The following is a 22,360-nucleotide window of genomic DNA, read 5'->3' on the forward strand; positions in this document are numbered from 1 at the left end:
TCCATCAAGCCTCGCATCACCAGAGATTCCTGAACTAGCCCCAGACCAAATCGTGGACAAGCATGTCCAATCGCAGTCAGTTCTAGCACATTAAATGTAGCAAGTTGCAATTATAAAAGCCAAAGCAACTAAGAGCGTTTTTGACAGTGTGGTTGTGGGTGCTTTTTAAATAACTTTTCGTGCCAAAATACATGCTAACGATGTTTTTTCATTTTTTTAAAAATATTTTTGACATCAGCACATCAAAACGATCCAAAACGTACAAACCATATTAAATTTTAACCAAAAAAAAAATTTTCAAATTTTTTAGGAACGCTGCCACAACCGCGTTCCCAAACGGGCTCTTAACAGAACAATTGAAAACGCGGCTGCGGTTGTATTTCTAAAAGTTTTAAAAAATTTTTTTATTAAAATTTAATATGATTTGTATGTTTTGGATCATTTTAATGTATTTATATCAAAAATAATTTTTTAAAAATAAAAAAAATCATTGGCATGAATTTTGGCATGAAAAGTTATTTGAAAAGCACTCGCAACCACACTGCCAAACACGCTCATAAATAACTCATCGAATGATTCTCGATTTTATAATTAAATGGTGTTGGAGAATATAATAGTAATTATTTTTTAAAATATTTTTTAATATTTTTTTATTTTATTATATCAAAACGTTTCAAAAATATTAATTTTAAATAAAAAAATTTAATTTTTTTAGAAATACAGGTGGGATAGTATTCCTAAATAGTACTTGTTCAAATTTGAATTATTTTTTAGATTTTTATTGTGTTAAAGTTAAAAATTATTTTAAAAAATAATTGTTACTACAATATTACATATCATTTAAATATTGATGTACTTATAAAAAAATTCATATAATTGTAACATCATATAAAAAATATTATAAACAAAACATATTACATGAATATTTAAACAAAATATATCTATATTTTGAAACTCCATACAATTACAGACACATATATGATTGCCGAATTTCTTATTAAACTCTATTTTATAAAAACAATATTTTGGATTACATATTAACGTAATTTATTTCATAAAATCTTAAGCAAATTGTTTATTCTTTTAATTTTCACAAGTTTATAAATGAGATTGTTTACAAATTTAAACGAACTTGTGAATGTAATTCATATAATTGAGACGACTCGTGAATCCTGTTAAATTAAACTTAGCTTAAGTTAGAACTCGGTTTATTTATATAGCCAGCTTTAAAATTAGTTTTGTATAAGTTCATCATGTCCTAACAAACGAGTTCGAGCTAAGCTTTTGGAAAGTCGAGCGACTTACAAGAGGTTCGACTTATTAATGTATTTGTTAGAATGTAATATGAAATAATTTATTGTGTTGTGTTTTATTTAATAATTAAATATTTTTTTATCTAAAATGATTATTTGGCTTGATATATAAAATTATTTATTAAATTTCATCTAATAATTTTTAATGGTAAGAAATAATCATCTTCATTCTTCTATATATAAAAATATAATGCATAAATTAGTTATATATAAGTTTGGAGTTTATAGAGTGTTGTTTTCAATTAAACAAGGAAAAAAAATAAAAAAAACTATTCATTAAATTTCAATTTTCATCTAGCCATGGTTGGAATGTTTACTTGATGATTGTTTGGGAATTCTAAAATTTTAAATTTTATTTTATTTAAAATTAGTATTTTTTATGTTTTTAAATTATTTTAATATTCTAATATCAAAAATAATTTTTAAAAAATAAAAAATATATTATTTTAATAAATTATTAAATAAAAAATACTTTATAAAAAAACAATAACATACTATATCATCTAGTCTGTATAGCTAAGAACTATACAAGACCAGTCATTGCTCCTGAGATACTACACCACCAGAAAGCATGGAGGGTCGACCAAAAGAATCCGGCACTACAAAAGCCTCTACCGGTGGTGGTCCTCCTCCTCTTCGCACGGTTAAGCCCATGCGAATAACAATTTTCAACCGCATGTTTGCCACAGTTTATGCTCTTGCCATTTTTGCTCTATTCTATCACCATACAAAAACACTGCTGTGCTCCCCAACTTTAGTCGCCTTCTCTATAAACCTCGCCTTGTCACTCTCCGACTTCGTCCTTACTTTCATGTGGATCAACACGCAGACTTTTCGCATGTGTCCAGTCTATCGTAAGCAATTCCCTGAAAATGTTGAAAAAGTCATGAAAAGAAGTGATTTTCCAGCTTTAGACGTGTTCATATGCACTGCTGATCCATACAAGGAGCCACCAATAGGTGTAGTGAATACGGCTTTATCAGTGATGGCTTATGACTATCCAACAGAGAAGATTTCAGTCTATGTATCTGATGATGGAGGCTCAGCCTTGACTCTTTTTTCTTTCATGGAGGCTGCTAAGTTTTCTACCCACTGGCTACCATTTTGCAAGAAGAATAATATACTAGAGAGGAGCCCTCAGGCATATTTTGAATCCAATCATCCTTGCACCTCCGAGACTGAGAAGATTGAGGTAAGATACTTTAAGATTATGTTTTCATTCATAAAAGAATATTTTCTACATATACACGAGACTTTAACGTAGTGTTTTAGTCGCGTACATGTAGAAAAATGAGAATAAGCATGAATTCTCAAAGACTGATTTGTTTCTCTTTTCATAACGAGATCTAATGAATCTTGAGATGCACCATCAAAATCTGAAGACTTAACCATTTTTTTCCGCCATCTAAAAATGCTCAGGCATTCTTTTTAATGCTCTCTTCCTTTTATTTAATTTCTTATACTTGCTATTTTTCATATTTATGAATTAAATCATCATTTTTTACGTGTAGGCTAAGATCTGCCCATGTGTGTATGGAAATTAAAATTGAGTACTTTTAAGATGAAGGCATGCTATCTATATTAAAACAACATGATTTTTTAAACTTTACTTCTTATAACTTGAATAATTAAGGTTCTGAACTTTGATAGTTAAGAAACGAATTCGTTTTTTCTAGTAATTAATTGCTAGAAAATTGCATTTTCAATGAGAGAGTCTTAATTAATTAAGACATGCGTACATAAAGGGGGCTATTTAATTGGAAATAAACTGATTACTGAAGTGGAAAGTTAATTAGTTCTTTTGAATATAATTAAGGAGCTTTAAGCAAGGATAAACAAATAATATTATATATATATATATATATATATATAAAGAAAGGGTAAATAATAAGAGATAATGGACCGACCGATCGGCGTATTCTATCATGTGGCATAGAATTGATGCCATCGATGATGAGCATAATAAAGACAGGTGTGATATAAAAAATCAGTAGCAGCGCGTATCCATTGCACAGCTTTTTGTGCTGTCATCTTGGTGGACATTTGTGAGTAAAAGAGGGACCCGTCCTCTATTATTTATAATCTTGCGTCCACACCTCAGAACCATCTCGAGCAAATTTTTTATATTTTCCTCGAGATATTAAATTCATTGCGCCGTGTCGTCACCGACAGGTAGAGTTGCAACTTAGGTTTCTTGGCAGAAACATTTCTAAATATTATTATACATAAATTGAAATAATACTAATAAAAAGAAAATGGATCAAATCACATTCCTGCTCTATAACAATGTTATTGCTATTAAATTCGACACTGAAATACAATCCATTCAAGTGCTAGAGTTGTATATTGGGTCAGTCTATAAGTAGTTGGATTATCTATATATTTTTTTTTCATTTTTAAGTGAAAACAATTCAGTTTCTTACAAATCATAAGTCCTAGTTTTAACCTCTCTTTTCTCTTCTACACTCCTCGAAATCACCCAAAACAAATACACTTGGTTTACAGAGAAGTCGTAAACTAGCCCCAACCCCATACCACCCCACCAAGATAACAAATTTCTAAGTGAGCATTATATATTAAAAAGAGCTATTTGGTATTTAAAAGATATTGTAGCTATAGAGACATTTATATTATTTATTGAAAAAGTTAAATGATTTTTCTGCATCTCTACCCAAAGAATTTAGCACTGGCTTCAGCATATAATTCTTTTCATATGATTTATTTATTATTTTTTAAATTAATTAGAAATAAATAAATTTTATAATTTTATTTATTTTTTTATCGAGTTATTTAAATTTTATAATTTAGATTATGAGTTTGATCGAAAATTCCTGATTAACTAAGTCTAATATACTAGGGTCATATATTTGTCATGGATGTTTTTCATATGTATATATATTTTTTATTTTAACACTTCAACATCATTATTTGAAGAAAAAAAAAGCATGACATCGAGAAGAAGCAGGCAGCAAGTAATTAACTATATGCCTTGAGTGGTAAAGAAAAAAAATCATTTATCTAGAGATTTCAAGTTTGAGTGGGTTTCTTAAAGAAGTTGCGTATTTGCATCTAATTAATCCCACTAAAGAAGATAATTCTAAACTCTGGTCTCAATATAGTTGCCACGAGGTCTCCCTAGATGTGTGTGGGTGTGAAAGGTGCAATGCATCTGGTTAATCTCACCAAAGGAGATATTCTAAAATTTAATCTCAGTGTAGGTGCATCGAAGCCTCCTTAACTGTGTGTGAATGTGAAAGGTGAATGTACCTTAGACACTACATGTGATTTTTCTTGAAAAAGGAAATACTACGTGTAAGGTTTCAATTGGAAGAAACCCAAAACAATATTTGTTCCGAAATTAGATTCAAATCAATAAATTACGTAGTTGTTGGTTTGTTTGGAGCCATCATGCCAGGCCGAGAGAGGCTTTTAATATTCCCCTATTTTGTTTTCTCTTTCGCCCGATTACAATTTCGGTCCGTGCATGGTGTTCAATGAATTTTCCCGACATATGAAAAAAGATAAATTAAAATAAATTTAATTAGTTGATGAAAATTCCTGATAACGTGTTTTTTTCTCAACATGTAAGGATTAGTGAAACCTGAAATGATTAGTTTTAAATATGTAATAAGGTGATGTATAGAAGCATGAAAGCCAAGGTAGAGCATGCTCTTGAGAAGGGAGAAGTAGATGATCAGTATATCACTGGCCTGGATCAACAACATGAGATTTTCCACAAATGGACTGATAACTTCACACGACAAGACCATCCCGCTGTCATTCAGGTTTGCATTTCCATCACAGCTTCTAAAACCTTTTCTTAGAGACAAATATATACAAAGACACATTAATCACAGGAGTTGTTATAAATTCATTATCACATGAATAACCAGGCCAGTTCATATGAATATTTATATATATATATATATATATATATGTATATGTATATATTATCCGCATAATGTGATTGGTTTGATTCACATATGTATATATATACCCACATCCTATATACGTATTTGTTTGAACTATGAGCAGGTTCTACTAGATGCAAGCAAGGACAAAGACATCGCTGGTAACTTGATGCCAAATCTCATCTACGTTTCAAGAGGAAAATGCAAGGCTTTACCTCATCATTTCAAAGCCGGTGCCCTCAATGCCTTGGTAAATAAATTATATGCCTCTCCACAATCACAAACTTTTAGGTTCAATTTTTTTTTAAAAAAAAAGGTATCATCGGTTTTTGCATGTCAAGATTAAATCTCTTTTTTTTTCAGTCTTAAACAAACCATTTACACACCTTTTTAAGTGTATATATGTTAAAGATCGCACACATAAATATAGAAAATATCACAATAAAAAAAATTTAATCAACACAATGATTTTTCATTGTTAGGTTATGCCTGCATCCACAAAGAGAAGAAATTTTACTATATTAGGAGGAACTTCAAATATACCTTGTATTGCATACTGATTTCTCTTACGAGCTCATTTTGTTTGTAGCACACAATAGCATATAAAATCATTAAAAGAAAAAAACCTAGACCCAAGCATATATTAATTTGTAAAGAATATGTGTAAGTTAAATGATTAGTCATAATTCTAATGCTACAATAATTCTTTTTTTCCAAACAAAACAATATTAGGTCTATAAAGTATACATTATTCAAAATGAAATTATACAACAAAGATTTGAATCCACTGTCTTACTGCGCCATGTAAGTTATAGCATAAAGATTTGAATTCATGTTGCTAGCTAGTTATTAATGGATTAATGCACGTTTCTCTTACTGCTATTGTAGCTACGAGTATCAAGCAGCATGACCAATGCACCAACAATCTTGACTCTAGATTGCGACTTCTGCTCGAATGATCCACAAACACTTCTACGGGCAATGTGTTATCTATGCGATCCAGCAATTAGGTCCACATTAGCGTACGTTCAGTTTCCTCAGATATATCGTGGAATCAATAAAAACGACATCTATTGTGGTGAATATAAACGTTTGTTTGTAATTAATACAATGGGGATGGATGGAGTAGAGGGTCCTAATTATGTTGGAACTGGATGTTTCTTTCGTCGGAGAGCTTTCTTTGGAAGTCCATCAAGCCTAATATCACCAGAGATTCCTGAACTATTCCCAGACCATGTTGTGGACAAGCCCATCCAATCCCAGTCAGTTTTGGCACTGGCACATCAAGTAGCAGATTGCAATTATGAGAACCAAACCGACTGGGGCTCTAAGGTAAGTCCATGATTAATGCTCAAGATTAACGTTATTTATTGTGTTGTTATGCTTGCAATAGTATAACTGGTTGTAAAATATGCAGATTGGATTCAGATATGGATCATTGGTGGAGGATTATTACACAGGTTTTAGGTTGCAATGCGAGGGGTGGAAAGGCATTTTCTGTAATCCTGAAAGGCCTGCGTTTTTTGGTGATGTTCCCATCAACTTGGCTGATGCTCTGAATCAACAAAAGAGATGGTCAATTGGACTTCTTGAAGTTGGCTTCTCAAAACATAGCCCTGCAACCTTCGGCGTTAGATCCAAGGGTATCTTAATGGGCCTTGGCTATGCACAGTTAGCATTTTGGGCCATATGGTCTATTCCAATCACCACATATGCTTTCCTTCCCCAGCTAGCTCTTCTCAACCGAGTTTCTATATTCCCAAAGGTGTGCTATTCTTTTCTTCTAAGAATAAAACAAAGTTTCTTTCAGGGAAAAAAGAACAAGAAAAAAGAATCCTCCTCTCTGACATGAATTTAGAAAGCCGTAGCAATTAGAGATGGAGTCGCTTGAAGGCCAATGAGATATTCGAGTGATCTATCATTTAGCTACTTAAATTGGTTCTATAGAAGTTTCTTTGTTGAATTTATCGTAACATTTGTTGCAGGTTTCAGAGTCATGGTTTTTCTTGTATGCGTTTCTCTTCCTTGGGGCCTATGGACAAGACTGTCTTGACTTTGTCTTAGCCGGTGGATCAGTCCAGAGATGGTGGAATGATCAGCGATTTTGGCACATAAGGGGAGTGACGTGTTATTTATTTGGTTCTATAGAGTTCTTCCTCAAGTTCTTGGGAATTTCAGCATCTGGCTTTACCGTCACAAGCAAAGCAGTTGATGCTGAACAGAGTAAAAGATACGAACAAGGGATATTTGAGTTTGGGGTACATTCACCCATGTTTGTCTCCCTAACATTGGCGGCCATAATTAATTTAATCTCATTTTCCCAAGGGCTTGTTGAAGTCTTCGGAGGAAACAATTTGGAGGGACTATTTGTGCAGATGTTCATATCAGGTTTTGCTGTGGTGAATTGTTGGCCAATTTACGAAGCCATAGCTTTGAGAAATGACAACGGAAAAATGCCTATCAAAACCACCATCATGGCAACCCTTCTGGCAGGCGCATTATATATGGCAGCTTCTTTCATTTTCAAGTAAGAATTCATACGAGGGTTTTTTGGGTTGTCCTCAATTAAATGCGAGTCGATGCAGATTCTCCTTTCCTTTCCTTTCCTTTCCTTTCCGTTCCTATCACCGGATTCATGTCAAGTGAATTCACCGGCCCTACTTGTTTCCTAGAATTATATGACATGTTAGTTGAATCTTCGCCTTCCAGTTATTATTTTCTTTTTTCTTTTTTTCTGCGTGCTTTCCTTCATTGACTACGAAAAATTATAAGGTGCTAATAGAATAATTGATGATATTCTATTAATTACTTTCTAAATCTATTTAAAATAAATAAATAATCCTAAATGAAAATATTCAAATCAGGTGATTTTTGCAGAAAAAGTAAAATCCAATTACCTTGCTGCTAGTTTTTGCTTTTATGTTTTTCTGATTCTGACTCTAAGACCAATTAATTTGCACTTCTTCAAGCTTTGCATTCATCGAACGGGAAAATCATATGAACCACAGGAGAGGTGAGGAAATCAGTGCGAAGAAGAGGCGACCCTATATTATATATTTGCTAAAAATCACGTGATAAACTAATTTTACGTTGTTAAGATAAATATATAATAGAGAGAAAATAAGAATCCAGATTTCATATTTATGAGGTGGGTCTTATTTCTTACATTGAAAAGGAAATAATTTTGATAGAAAAGAAAAGATGATAATAATAAATTAATAATCCAATAAAACCTCTACCCTCTGTTTGACTTGCAGGGCTTGGATTTAACGAAGATGATAATAATATTGGAGAGGAGCCGAATTCGGAAAACTTACACTTGTCTATCCTGCGTTCTATAGGATTCTTTTTTATGTACTAGACCTACCAGGCCTCTCAATATATTTCTCTTGTTGTAGCTGTAAAGGCTGGGACAAGATGCCACCGGACATTTCATGCCGAGCCTGATTTACAACTCTAGAGCCGAAAGCAAGAGCACTTCAAACCACCACTTGAGAGCCTGTGCCCTAAATTAATGTCCTTGTATATATCTGTGCTACCCCATGACCAAAACTGTTGCGGACCACATGTTCCTTTGGTTTAGCTTTAGCACACACTGATTAAGTATTGACGATAGGATTTAAAGTTAAGTTTTAATAAAAAAAAAAACTCACAAATATTATAAAAATTAATAGAAAACTATAAAAATAATAACTTTGTTTAATAAAATACAGTGAAAGGTATATAAACAAATTAACAAATATGTAAACTAATTTTCAATCACAGTCTATGTATATGTCTCTCTTCCCCCACTGCCTCTCATGGATTCATTGATTTCCTTCTCAGGCCCTTGGGAATTTCCAATGGTGGTTTTACTGTGACGAACAAAGTGTAGTTGATGATAAACAAAGCAAAAGATATGACCAAGGGAACTTTGAGTTTTGAACGCATTCACCCATGTTTGTACCCCTAACAATGGCTGCCTTAATCAACTTTTAGTCTCATTTATCAGAGGTCTGGTTTAGATTTTCAAGGGAAGCAATTTGGAGTTACTATATATCATCAGTCCAAATTTTGATTGCTGGATTGCTCGCCAGCCTATGAAGCCATGATCTTGAGGAATGATAAAGGAAAGTTTCCTGCCAAAACAACTATTATTTCAACAATTCTGGCGTTCCTTTTGTGTAGCAGCTTCTTTCATTTTCTAGGAAGAAAATTGCAAGTTTGATGTGGTCCTCTAGCATAGTTAGCTTAAACTAAAGGTTCGCTTGGGTATTGGCTCAAGATTCTATTTAACAATAAAACTCAAAGAATAAATACAATACAATATATTATCAATTATATTTTATAAAATGAAGATTATTCTTATTTAATAAAAAATTCAAGTAAATAAAGATTATTCAAGGATAAACTTGTCAAACATATATATATATATATTAAATATTCTAAAAAATTTCATTTATAGTTTTGATAAAGGCACCTGTTCACCTTAAGTTGGCTATAAATAGATGATTTTAATAAAAGAAGATCAAGATGATGCTGCCACAAAATTTCACTATATTTACGGGCAAAAAAGTTCATCTTTTCGCATGCTTCTCGTGTAATATTTTCTGCATTTAATGACATGAAATGAACTCAATCCGGATCTCGGTACAAGGCTGGCCTCATCTGTGATTTCACCAACACTATTACTAGTGACCGGCCTTTTGATATCTAACCCCTTTCAAGAAATTCTCAAAACAGAATTACGCAGCTAACTGAAAGCATGCGCATGCCATTTGGTGTTCTGCCTTGAGAACATTTGCCTATCTATTTATTTTAACTTCGTATAGAGGCAAGAATTTTCTTCATGTACTATGTCTTTGGATATGAAGAATAACAGATTCTCCATTTGGAGATCCCCTTCCATTCTCCATGGAAATGGATAGCTCAGGTAACCTGGAAGAGTCCCTCAATTGTGATGTCACACTTGATGATTCTTCCATAGGTATCACAAGCTGTTCTGTCGATCCAGCACCAACATCTTGTTATTGCTGCAGTTCTGATGTTATATTCTGAGGCTGGTGAGAGTTTGCACCAACACTAGATTGCAGCAGTAGCACAGGTCCACTAGATTGTGGCGGATTAGTACAAAATATGGTGGTGGGGAATATGACATAACATCTGCAAAGTGGACAGGTTGAGTTTGAGTGCAGCCAATGACGTATGCATTCAATGTGAAACATATGCTTGCATGATGGGATTTGAAGCAATTCCTCTTTGATCTCGAATTCGCCCAAGCAAACACAGCATCTGCAACCAAAAAGTTTCAATTAGGTTCAGTTGAATTGAAGCCTTCACCTTTTCTTTTTAAATATTCTAGATAGATTTCCTTATATCAATTGCCCTGATTTTTTTCTGTTAGCATCAAAAACTCTTTGTACAAGCTTACAGCCAATTTGCTTTCAGAAAGTAGTGGATGTAATTAGAGATTCTTCGTCGCGTTTGAAATGGGAGAAAAACTTTACTGTTTCAGTTGTCTCATCTTACAAAGTATAGACATGAAGCATCGATAGAAATTCTGATAATTTTGTTAGACTTTAGAATGATGCCCTTGGCATTTTGCTTGGTTAAGACCTCTTGGAGGGTCTAAATCTTTGCTAACCATTCTTTAGCTAACAAGAATATCTAATGGGTCTTTCAGACTCAGGTAAAAGTAGATACATTTGTGCAATTGGAAATAATGCTAGCTGGGGACCCAAAAAGGAATAGAAAGATAGGGCTCCTGTTGGACCTATGAGCAAAAAAGAACCCAAATAAAGGTCCTTAGGCTTCTAAGAACTGAAAAATCTTGTACATGCTTAACATTTCATGTCATTTTCAATAGGTTAAGTGACTAGACTTTTCTAAAGAATCTCTAAAGCCAGAAGGAATACTGTTTCCAACTTTATTTCATACATGCTTTGCCACCTCCATACGTGTCAATTGTTATAGAGATTTTAGTTCTTCACCATATTCTTATCAAGAAGCGCCTTCAGAGAAAATGGTGGATGTTATTAGAGATTCTGATTGGCATCTGATATAAAAGTGAAAGCTCTTCTGCCTCGCTAGCCTGTAAAGGATGGTTCATAGGGATTGCTTCTTTACTAGATAACTGAGCATGAGTTTAAGGGGGATGTGAATAGTGAGAACTTATCTAAGGCCCTTTTCCCATGTTTACAAATTAGAGAAACTTTGTTGAAGGTGAATATAAATCTTCCAGTTTTTCAGTGAATTGCCCTCGTCAGCATATGATCATTACTGCAATATAACCCTAAATTGAGTACATGTTGTAGGGCAGGATAAATACTAGCTCACATCATATGAATTAAGTAATTATCTTAAGTGGAAATTGAGTAAAGTGACAACTTACTGAGAGTCCTTTGTCCTTAATTCTTCATCAAACAAGACTTTTGGAAGCTTGTTTGTAATCTCTTCCTTCTGATAAATCTATAAATATAATCATTGAAACAAGAAAAAATATTAGAAAAATCTTAAGATGATAGCTGTAGTGCTGAGTAGCAAACCATCACTATAGTACACAGCTAAATTTCAAAAGCACAACATAAAAACAAAGAAATGCTCCAGTTTTCTGCCTTTCCTTTTTTCCTTGCTGCATGCATGCGGTACATGAGAGAGAAAAATGGAGAGGGGGCTTACAGAGGAGACATGATATCGAGTAGCTTGACTGGAACTCCTTTGAATTATACGTGGAGGAGATGAAAGCCAGGGAGTCCTTCTTTTGAGGTAGAACAAGTAAAACAACAGAAAAAGAATAATGGAGAAGAGGATAGGAATTGAGAATATGAAAGCCTGGTAGAGTTTTAGTTGAAGCTCTTGAGGATAAAGATGAGAAGGAGTTGGGGATTGAGGGAGGCCCATCAGTCTCCGAGATTCAAAAATGACTGGATGTAGAAAGTAATGACCAGTTCAGTTGAAGTTTCATGGAAGAGTTGCAAATGCCTAGTTGAATGTATTTATGGAGGGGGGTACAGGGAGGAAGAGAGGTGGAGGTAGTTAATCGAAAGGGGAAAAGGATACATTAATAAGGCAACCTTTGTTAATAAAATAGAAGCCAGCAAATTAGAGCTTTTGAGATCAAATTTGCATGATGACAGTATATATTCTCACTTTTTCAATGATGGGACAAGCCCATGTCTGTCCACTAAGACATGGGTCCTCTCACGAAGCACTACTGAAGACCGGTTTGTCTTCATTCTTCAAGCATGGACCTAGAACACTATCATGAGCTCTAAGATGCCTAGACTATAAGAATGCTGGACTGACAAAGAGAAGGTGAAAATGATTGGTTTGGTAATTTGGAAAAACAGGGCATTTGGTTAGCTAACGCAACTTCTAACCACCCCACATCTCATTGTACTGGTGCGTGTTTTTTGTTTTGTTTTTCCTTGCATAGAGAGATTGAGAAGACCCCACTTGCAAAAGATGACTTGAGCAGGTGGTGGTTTCTGGCAAATCTTGCTTGAACAAGATTTCTAGGAGGGTGTTTCCTACGATGTTAAGGCAGAGCCTGATTCATGGGTGGCAGGTCACTGGTCCAACAACCTTCAGATGGAAAAACATAATGGGGTTTGCAGGGTGGGTTTAACTCAACTTCAAATAATTGACACATTCCTACCATACAGATTAATACAAGACACCACTAGCCCGCTAGTATGATTAGGGCTGTATGCCTCCCCCTTGACTTGAACATCTGTTATTGTTAGATGTTAACCTAATCTTGCAATTGTTTTTTTAATTGTCAAGACATCATCAAAACTCTCTGAAAAAATAAATTTGTTTTAACTTGTAGTTTTGTTCTTCAATTTGGAGTTCAATTTTTGAGAAGTTGGAATTTTGTTGTTTTATGCAATCAAAGTTCGGGCAAGGAATTGGAAGGAGACCCACCCCAGAGTGGTTCTTAGGGCCAAAGCTTTTGGTCTGTGCTACAAAAACATGGAAGAACCATTTTCTTGGTAACAAAAGAAGGGATTCCATAAAAAAAAAAAAAAGGTGATGTTTGTGCCCCAACTTTTTATAATTACATAAACACCAGAGTTGAGGAATAAATAATCATGACAGCATTAACAAAAACTCTAAACTGCTAGTAGAAATCACAGCACACATGTATTATTATTCACTTCAACGGTAAAAATTACGTTTTTTGCTCTTGTAAAAAAAAAAAATAGATGCCTTGTGATCTTTTTCAACAGCAAATTAGTTGATACAGTGTTAGTTACTGTCTCAAAATAAAATAAAAATAAAAATAAAAAAACAAAATTAAAAAAAGGAAACGAAACAAAATTATGTTTAATAATAATGTACAAGATAAAGTAATTGTCTTTATATTCTATTTGGTTGTGATGGACAAGACATAATAAAATATAAAAAAGTCTATTTTACTCATAATATGTATTGTTGTCAAACTTACATATTTAAAAAAATTATTAGATATTTTATTTTACTTTAGTTTATATTGAGTGTTGAGATTAATAATATTATAATAACCTTAGTTATAAAATCATGACTAACTTAACATGTTGATCCAGGACTTGGCAAGTCTAAATTAAAAAAATAGAGAAATGATTGATTCAACCTAATCTGGTTAAAAACTTAGGTCAACCAGAGATAAAACACAAGTTAAAAACCTATTAACTTTTTTAAAACACAATTTTGGTTAAAACAAGGTTGCTTTAATTATTATTTTTTAAAAAAATTGGTCAGCAAGGTCCACCCCCCAATCGTTGACCTAACCTTTGTATCGAGTCAACTCTCAAGTCGAGTTTTAAAATTATAATAATAACCACTTTAATCCAAAATATATTTTTGTCTTCATTGTTTCCATCTCTTTTGTCTCATGACAATAACTAAACACCATCTGAAGGATTGTTGAGGGGTATATGCATCTCTTTAACCTTTTTAGAACAGTAAAATGACTAATTTACCCTTCAAGTCAAGAAAATCTAGATATGTTAATCAAGAGTATTTATGTCTTTTCATTTTAAAAAACAGTTAAAAGACTTTTTTGCCCTTTGAATCAGGAAAAAAAAAGTCATTGGCCTAAGAACATCTTCATCTTTTCACAAAGGGTGTCTTTGTTAATTCTATAGTCTTTGAGGGCATATTGATCTTTTACACTGATTCATTAAGTTTTAAATTTAAAAAGTTGTCAAAGCGTGTGTTGTCCACAAGAAAGCGTATTGATAGTGCGTGCAATGGCTACCGGTTGCCAAAATTGCCCTTTCAGCATGTTGTTAGAAGCGTTGTCCCGTCCACTTCCTACTAGTGGGACGCGTGTTAGCAGTAGATGGAAAGTTTGTCACCGACAACCATTTATTTATTTTTATTTTTTTTTCTCTTCTCTTCTAAAAAGTACATGTTGGTCTTCTTTATTTTTTATGTTTCAATTTTAATCCTTAATCTTTTGATTTTTATTTTTTTCTCTTGACCCTTTTATAAAATTTATGTTTGTTTTCAATTTGGTCCTTCATTACAATTTTTCATATATATATATATATATATATATATATATATATATATTTAATTCGGTCCTTATTCTTCTTATCTCTATTTTTTTTTCTTGGCCCTTTTGTTAAAGTGTTATTGGTTTTCAATTTCATCATTCAATCAAAGTTTATGATGTATTATTTTTTCAATTAGTCCTCATTCTTTTGATTTTTTTTTCTTTTTGTTGAAGTTATTTTTCTTTTCAATTTACCCTCCATTCAAAAAAATTGGTTGCCCTCTCATTTTATTTTATTTTTGGATTTTCACCCTTATTATTTTAATCATAATTTTTGTATTTTAGATCATTTTGTGTAATTTTTTATTTTTTCCTAGTTTTATCCTTCAGCGTTTGATTTGTTGGGGATTGAATTTCATGATTTTTCTATTTAAGTTACTTTCGATTTAATGACCTATGTCACGGGTTTGAAAAATTAACACGGGTCGATATTTTTTTTATGGCTTTTTGTCTTTTCTGATTTTATCGTTAGAAATTATTTTTTTTGGTATCTTTTATAATATGTCTTTTTTTTAATAATTTTTTATTTGTGTTTCAATTAATATCTCTCCCGTATGATTTTTTATTTTGTTTATTTAGCTATTTTTAAATAATTTTTTTTTAAAAAAATATTTTGTATGTATTTAATTTTTTAACATATTATTATGCTTGATCTATAATTTTTTTTAATATTTTATATAGATGAACTTTAATTTTTAAAATAAAAAATATTTATTCTTAAATAATATTTATAATATGTGTAGCCTTGCATAATATTTTTTTCTTTTATTTTATTCAATTATTTTTATGTTTGTGTCTATTTCTATTATCATTTGATATAATAAAAAAATATTTTAATAAAAAAATTCAGTAAATACAACCAGGTAAATATCCCATGTTGCGAGATCAAAATCTTGATATAAATTTGTCTCTCGAATTTTCCAGTTATGCTTTTAGTTATCGTTAATAATTTATTTATTTATTTACATAGATAATTACCAATTTATTTAATTAGATCATTTTATAAGTTTTTCAATTTACACTTAAAAACATTATATTGAAAAATAAATAAAAAAAACCTGCATATCTATGTTTTTTAGATAAAAATATATACAACTCGTGGCAAAACACAGGCTATCTACTACTTCCATCATAGCATTTTCAATTTGAACAATATTGGGTTTAAATATCCTGTATGGCACCAGTTAGATATGATCTTATCAATCAATATTGTTTTAATATCTAATTAATAGCTTAAACTTCTACCAAACATTGCTATCTAATGGCCCCAGTTGATCAAAGTTCATCATATGATCCATTTTCAAGAAGTAAAAAATCTGCTGCTATAGGTTAATTCTAAATGGTTAAATATAAATAAATATCTTGGTTTAGATGATTTGAAACTTGAAATTAACCTTCCTTACAACACACACACACGCATACGTACGTTGTATTTAACATCTATTTTATGATCCTTTCCAGGATCGATGCAGTTCAATGGGGGCGTGCATGCTCTCTCTTTACTTTATTTGAGAAGATCTCACCGTTGTTAGCGGACCATGAAGACAGTCATCTCACACACAAAGTGGGTATCAGATAAGATCTCAAACTGCCCTACTTGTCAGATTCTCTACTTATAAAAATATTTCTGATCCTACAATTTCCATTTCCAGACGGGAATATATGAAGACTGCAATCCAGAACAGTCACTGGAAATTTCTTTCTGTAATCAAATCAAGAGTTTTTTTGAACCGTCTTGCATGGACATAAAAGGAAGACAACGAGAGGTCGTTTCATAATATCTACAAATAATAATAGGAGTTGATTTTTTAATGCATCTCAAGATTGAAACTAATTATTAAAATAGTGAGAAACCTATAAAAAAACCAATAAAAAAATAAAATTTAATCTCAAATCAACTTAATGGGTAAGGATTAGATTGGAGAAAAAATAGTCAGGTGACAAAAAATATAAAAAATAGAAAAAAAATTTATTGTGGATGGCTACTGCAACCCTTGGTTGAATAGATCTTCCTTCTATGTTGCCTTTCCTCTTCCCTTTTTATGGTATTTCATCCATCTTGTATCATCTAGCGTGTGTATAATTTTAAATTTTATTTCATGATTAATCTAAAATCAATTTTGCGAAACCAAGTTGCTAAAAATAGAAATATAAAAATTGACATTAAAATAACAATATAGAGTTAGTTGTAGAAACCGAGAAGATAAGAGAAAGAAAAAAAATAAAAGGGTTATTGAAGTTGTATCGAAAGGCTTTCATCTTCATGCCTCACGAGTAAAAAAGCTCTTATCATGACAACTTCATTAGTACCATGAAAAGCCTTATCTAGAGCTTTATGGTCATCGCAAGTGCCGTCATAGTCCTATTTCGTTTCTAAGTTGTTGGTGCTTGTGTCACCCACGACAATTATTTTTTTGTTATTCCTTCAATCTAGTCTCTGGTTTGGCAAAAAAAGGATTGGGCATTTGCTTCAATTTCAAATTTGGTTTATAAAGCTTTAATTATTTTAAATTCATAATATTGAATTTTGTTATGCCTGATCGAGCATTAACCGAGAGCCAAATTTATTTCTCATCATCTTGAGAGCTCCATATTAAGCCAAATAAAACGAACCATCAAGCCTAAAGGCAAATTAACTCATTGTAAAATGATTAAATAAAAATAAATAAAAAAATAAAAAAAATAAAATTAGAAAAAAAAGTAATCAAGTATAAACCGAGGGCCAAATTTTTTTTCTCAACGTATCAAGAGCCTTATATGAAATCAAACAAAATAAATCAATAAGCTCAAAGACAAATTAATCCACTATAAAAGGATTAAATAAAAAAGAATATAAAAATTTAAGGGTGAAATAAAAAAATATAAATGAAAAAAAAAAGATTTAACTGAATATAATATAATATAAAAATAAGTCTAACCCAACTCACATTCATCGGTTTTATTCTTATTATAAGTAAATCTTTTCCTCCCTTCAACTGGGGATCAAGTGTATGTGAAAAATTTAAAACGAAATTGCCATATATTTAAATTATCCTTATTTCAAGATTCTTATCCTATTACACTATCACAATTTAAGAATAAATTTCATCTACCATTTTATTTTTATTTCGCATGAAACTTGGTAGAATACATGCTCTGATAATTGTAATGGTATATTATTTGATAATAAAATTTACATTAATTTCATTTAAATGATGCTCATAAATTTTAATAATAAAAATAAAAACGAGAAAAAATAATAATATTGTACGATATTATGCGAACCATACTATTTTTCTTTATATGAGGTGTTTGGCTATGTGATTGAACTAAAATTTTAAAAAAATTAAATTTTTTTATAGTTTTGTATCATTTTAATATGTTGATGTTAAAAATAAATTTTAATAATTAAAAAAATATTATTTTAATATATTTTTAAATAAAAAATAATTTTCTTCGCTATTCAAAACAGTCCTATTTATAATATCATCTCTATCACTTTATAAACACCGTTTCACATCAACAAGTAATTCTTTTTTATAATTGTAATTGTAATGCATTGAAATTGTAATTGTAATGATTTTGACAGATGCGTCTTTGCTGACTTATGGTAATTCATTGTAGACCAGCCCAGACCAGCCCAGCCCATACTGCTCTGGGCTAGAATCAATCTGGTCAAGATATCACCCGAACAAAAACTCCTTTTAAACCCTTATAAAACAAAACAAAAAAATCTTTTCTTTCTGTAGAAGCTAGAAAACTCGAGCTTTAAAAATAAATTCAGATAGAGGGAGAGGGGGGCAGAGAGAGAGAGAGAGAGAGAGAGAGATGGATCCAAAGCTAACAGAAGTATCCCAGCTATTCGAGCGATTCAAAGCAGCGTGCACAAGAGAAGATTTCAATACCTCGACGAATCTGCTCTCTCAGCTCAAGGTAACAATTAATCTTCACACCTCAAAACCCCAATTTTTACTCATTTTCTGCTTAATTCATTTCTTTTTTGTTTTTCTTTCTTAGTGATTTTATTTCAGTTGAATTGACTAGTAATTAGCGTTAATTGCAATTAATTTTGATTTTTTTTTGCTGCAGGTCTTGTTGACAGGATTTCGAAGCTTGCCGCCGTTGTTTGAAAACACACCTAATGCTGTTCAAGAATTAACAATAGCAAGTAAGATTGTGGTTTTTTTTTCTTTATTTTTTGAGGATCTCAGGGTTGCAATGCAGGATTTAGGGTTTAATAATCTTTGATTTTAGGTTATAAGATTGTGTTTTAAACGCGTGGTTTTTATTTATTTATTTATATTTATTAAGTGTGGGGGATGCTTTTTCAGGGGATGTATTTGAGCATGCTGTTCTTTTGAGTGTGAAGATTGGGGATCAGGAGGCCTTTGAAAGGGATTTCTTTCAGTTGAAGCCTTATTACACCGATGCCGGGTAATTTTTTGATTGGTTTCAGTTTTCAAGGAATCATGCGTGCATGCTTAGTTTTGTATTTGGGGTAGTGTTTTTATTATAAATTACCTGACATAAACTGCATGCTTCGTTAATTATGTTTCCATAGTTTGGTAGAATGGTGACTTGAATTCCTTACTGAGTCTGATGAGACATTCAGCACCTCATAGTTTCAACAACTTTATTAGTTTGTTTGACTGTATGCAATGTGGAGTATTGTTACATGTAGGGTGTCAGAAATAGATATCCTTACTGTGATAGGATAATTAACTCTATTCTTAATGTGTCAGTTTGTACAACCTAGTGCAAACCAAGGAATGGAACTATGTTGCACAAGGCTCATAACAAATAAGCTCTCCTACACAGCTTGTTTGATGTTTCGAGTTTTGTTTCAAAGGCTTCATTTTATCTGTGAACTCGATTTACTTCCCTTTTGTACGACTTTCTCATTTCAGAGTAGAAAATATTACATGGTTTGTTTTTTAGCTGTGCATTTGGCTCTTTAGGCTTTTGGCTCTTTATTAACTGATCTGTCTGGTTTTTATGTATTAGACAATACTAAGGTCTTAACTAAAGAAATCATAGAAGAGAAGAACATGTGTAGCCTAGACAAGGAAGAATTTGCTGTTATCTCTTCTTTATTTGCCAATGTTGAGTGGTATAATGTTAGAGCTTGATTTTTATGATTTATTTTTTGATGGAGCAGTAGCTGTCTTCCCCAGTCTCCTCAGGAGTATATGATCTTGGGTCTCAACCTCTTGAGACTCTTAGTCCAAAATAGAATTGCTGAATTCCATACTGAATTGGAATTGCTCTCCCCTACTGCTTTGGAGAATCCTTGCATCAAGCATGCTGTGGAGTTGGAGCAGTCCTTTATGGAAGGGGCTTACAATCGCGTGTTATCTGCAAAACAGAATGTGCCATACAAGACTTATGATTATTTTATGGATCTCTTGGCGAAGACTGTGAGGTAATTTCTCCATACTCTGTAGTAATAGCCAGTGGCCATTGATTAGTCAACGAGAACTCATCTGTGGAGACTATATTTGTTTATGGGTACACCACCTCACACTAAATAAAAGGGTAAGATAGATAGAATTGTTCTTTCAGAGGACGTACAGACATCCGTGTTTAGGTGAAAATGTCCTTTTAGGTGTTGTCAAGTTCATTGTTTTCATGGTGCATATGTGTTCCATCTTTGTTCAAAATGACAGCCATAGTTTCTTGTGAAAACTTGTTCGTTTGCCTGAAATTTTAATTATTATTTCTATTTGTTATGCCTCTTAAAAAGTGACATCTTAATCGATCAATATAGTTTTTTTTTCCTGCCAATAAGCTCCATTCCCATAAAGTTTTGGCCATAGTACCTTTTTTTTTTCCAGTTTGATTTATCTAATATTTTTGTGGTTTGGTTGGAGTATGTAAACCATCTTTTGCAAGTTTCCATGCTGTATTTTTGCACTGTGGCTCATTGTTTTTTTTAGGTCGCACATAGTTCAAGTATGAAAACAGGGAATTTTTGTTCATTTTAACCACATTGTGCAGACTAAAAACTCATCTTGCAACTATACTTTGAAAATCTGTCTTTAGAATTCCTGGTTAGAAGCTGCAGCTCACCCTATCATCCTTTATGAATGGATTTAGCTCCATTCCCATAAAGTTTTGGCCATAGTACTTTTTTTTTTTTCCAGTTTGATTTATCTAATAGTTTTGTGGTTTGGTTGGAGTATGTAAACCATCTTTTGCAAGTTTCCATGCTGTATTTTTGCACTGTGGCTCATTTTTTTTTTTAGGTCGCACATAGTTCAAGTTTGAAAACAGGGAATTTTTGTTCATTTTAACCACATTGTGCAGACTAAAAACTCATCTTGCAACTATACTTTGAAAATCTGTCTTTAGAATTCCTGGTTAGAAGCTGCAGCTCACCCTATCATCCTTTATGAATGGATTTAGCACGCTGCATTATCCTTCTATGTTCTTATTAGTTGATTTCCACTGTATCACCTCCAGGGATGAAATTGCTGGATGCAGTGAGAAGGCATATGACTATCTTTCAATAAGTGATGCCCGTCAAATGTTGCTCTTTCCTTCCGAAAATGAACTTTTGGAGTACATCAAGGAGGTACTGGTTTCTTCTGCACTGATTTTTTTTTTATGTTCAAGCTTTTGGATTTGAATGATTTAATTTTTTAGATTGATTAAAAAATATACGAACTTAGATAAGAAATTCCTTTAGCACTACTTCAGAGCTTGTAACTGGCCCTCTGTTTTAGCTCACCAAGTGATGTTACAAGATTCCTCAGTTAAGAAACAGTTTGTCAGGGAGGTGGCTGCTTCGGTATATTTGACAAACCAGATTAAGGTGTTCATATTGTTCTCCAACTCCTTTGGTGGAGTTTAGACCAAGAACGGACTTCTTCTCGGAATTGTATCTCTCCTTTTTCAGATTTACTTTCATGATTAACATAAATATGACATGTTCTGTTGCTTAATGCAGGAGCATCCCGAGTGGGAGATAAAGAATGGCTCTGTAGTTTTCCAGAAGGCAAAAGAATCTGCCCCCTGCAAGGAAATACCATCTCTACAACTCATCAACCAGACATTGAGTTATGCTAGAGAGTTGGAGCGGATTGTGTAACAGATTATAGCTGTCTTCGGAGACAAAACTTCAATTCTTCAACTTGGAACCATTTCATTTGAGGATATAACTTTCATTTGCCGTCTTTTGTAGTTCAATTGGGTCACTCCAGCGGTCTGCATGTCAGCATTTCTTGCTCGCTTGATTTGTAATGCTCCAGTATATTTTACGTTTAATTTCACAACTCGACATCCTTTTGTTTCATGCTGCTATCGAAATTTACCTTTACACCCCCACTCCCTTACTTCTGGGCTACAAAAGAGCTAGGAAAAGGGGCAGGCATGTCGCGATTTTGATGCCATAATTGACCAATCCATATGCCCCGACTAGAGTAATTCGCACTTGAACTCGTGCCCACGGCAATCAGGCGCCTGGTATTCAAGGAAAAAACATCATGTTATATGGCTTATTACGGTGTGTGAGCTCTGATGTGCAACCGGACTGTTTTTCTTTTTAGACAAGTCATAAATTGGACGAGGCAGGGCTCGAATTTGAGATCTCATTTCTCTTGGCCGTATATAATAAAATCACACTCGAACGTGTTTGT

At 32.6% G+C, this 22,360-nt stretch overlaps 2 protein-coding genes and 1 pseudogene across 2 annotated transcripts; 2 read left to right on the top strand and 1 right to left on the bottom strand.

The window, feature by feature from the left end:
* Positions 1–1,829: 1,829 nt before the first annotated feature.
* On the top strand, positions 1,830–8,848 carry LOC133701073 (cellulose synthase-like protein G3). Its single transcript, XM_062124854.1, has 7 exons — positions 1,830–2,505; positions 4,946–5,098; positions 5,349–5,474; positions 6,113–6,556; positions 6,642–6,989; positions 7,210–7,751; positions 8,482–8,848. The coding sequence occupies exons 1-7, from the start codon at positions 1,885–1,887 to the stop codon at positions 8,492–8,494; spliced, it is 2,247 nt and encodes a 748-aa protein (XP_061980838.1). The 5' UTR covers positions 1,830–1,884; the 3' UTR covers positions 8,495–8,848.
* A 948-nt stretch (positions 8,849–9,796) lies between these two features.
* On the bottom strand, positions 9,797–12,665 carry LOC133700858 (probable E3 ubiquitin-protein ligase RHA4A; annotated as a pseudogene).
* Positions 12,666–18,453: 5,788 nt separating this feature from the next.
* Positions 18,454–22,017, top strand: LOC133700444 (26S proteasome non-ATPase regulatory subunit 8 homolog A-like). Its single transcript, XM_062123971.1, has 6 exons — positions 18,454–18,656; positions 18,813–18,891; positions 19,055–19,157; positions 19,882–20,145; positions 21,186–21,297; positions 21,673–22,017. Exons 1-6 carry the CDS (start codon positions 18,552–18,554, stop codon positions 21,811–21,813), a joined length of 804 nt encoding a protein of 267 aa, XP_061979955.1. The 5' UTR covers positions 18,454–18,551; the 3' UTR covers positions 21,814–22,017.
* The last annotated feature ends 343 nt before the right edge of the window (positions 22,018–22,360 follow it).

This window comes from Populus nigra, chromosome 8 (genome assembly GCF_951802175.1).
Source record: "Populus nigra chromosome 8, ddPopNigr1.1, whole genome shotgun sequence".
NCBI classification, from domain to species: domain Eukaryota; kingdom Viridiplantae; phylum Streptophyta; class Magnoliopsida; order Malpighiales; family Salicaceae; genus Populus; species Populus nigra.

What these genes read in the sequence shown, in the direction of transcription:
- LOC133701073 (XM_062124854.1), top strand. Translation starts at nt 1,885, where the DNA reads ATGGAGGGTCGACCAAAAGAATCCGGCACTACAAAAGCCTCTACCGGT. An exon ending in CCGGTGCCCTCAATGCCTTG is followed by an intron (nt 5,475 to 6,112) that starts GTAAATAAATTA and finishes CTGCTATTGTAG; the next exon opens with CTACGAGTATCAAGCAGCAT. An exon ending in AAACCGACTGGGGCTCTAAG is followed by an intron (nt 6,557 to 6,641) that starts GTAAGTCCATGA and finishes TAAAATATGCAG; the next exon opens with ATTGGATTCAGATATGGATC.
- LOC133700444 (XM_062123971.1), top strand. Translation starts at nt 18,552, where the DNA reads ATGGATCCAAAGCTAACAGAAGTATCCCAGCTATTCGAGCGATTCAAA. An exon ending in ATCTGCTCTCTCAGCTCAAG is followed by an intron (nt 18,657 to 18,812) that starts GTAACAATTAAT and finishes TTTTTGCTGCAG; the next exon opens with GTCTTGTTGACAGGATTTCG. An exon ending in TTTTGGAGTACATCAAGGAG is followed by an intron (nt 21,298 to 21,672) that starts GTACTGGTTTCT and finishes TGCTTAATGCAG; the next exon opens with GAGCATCCCGAGTGGGAGAT.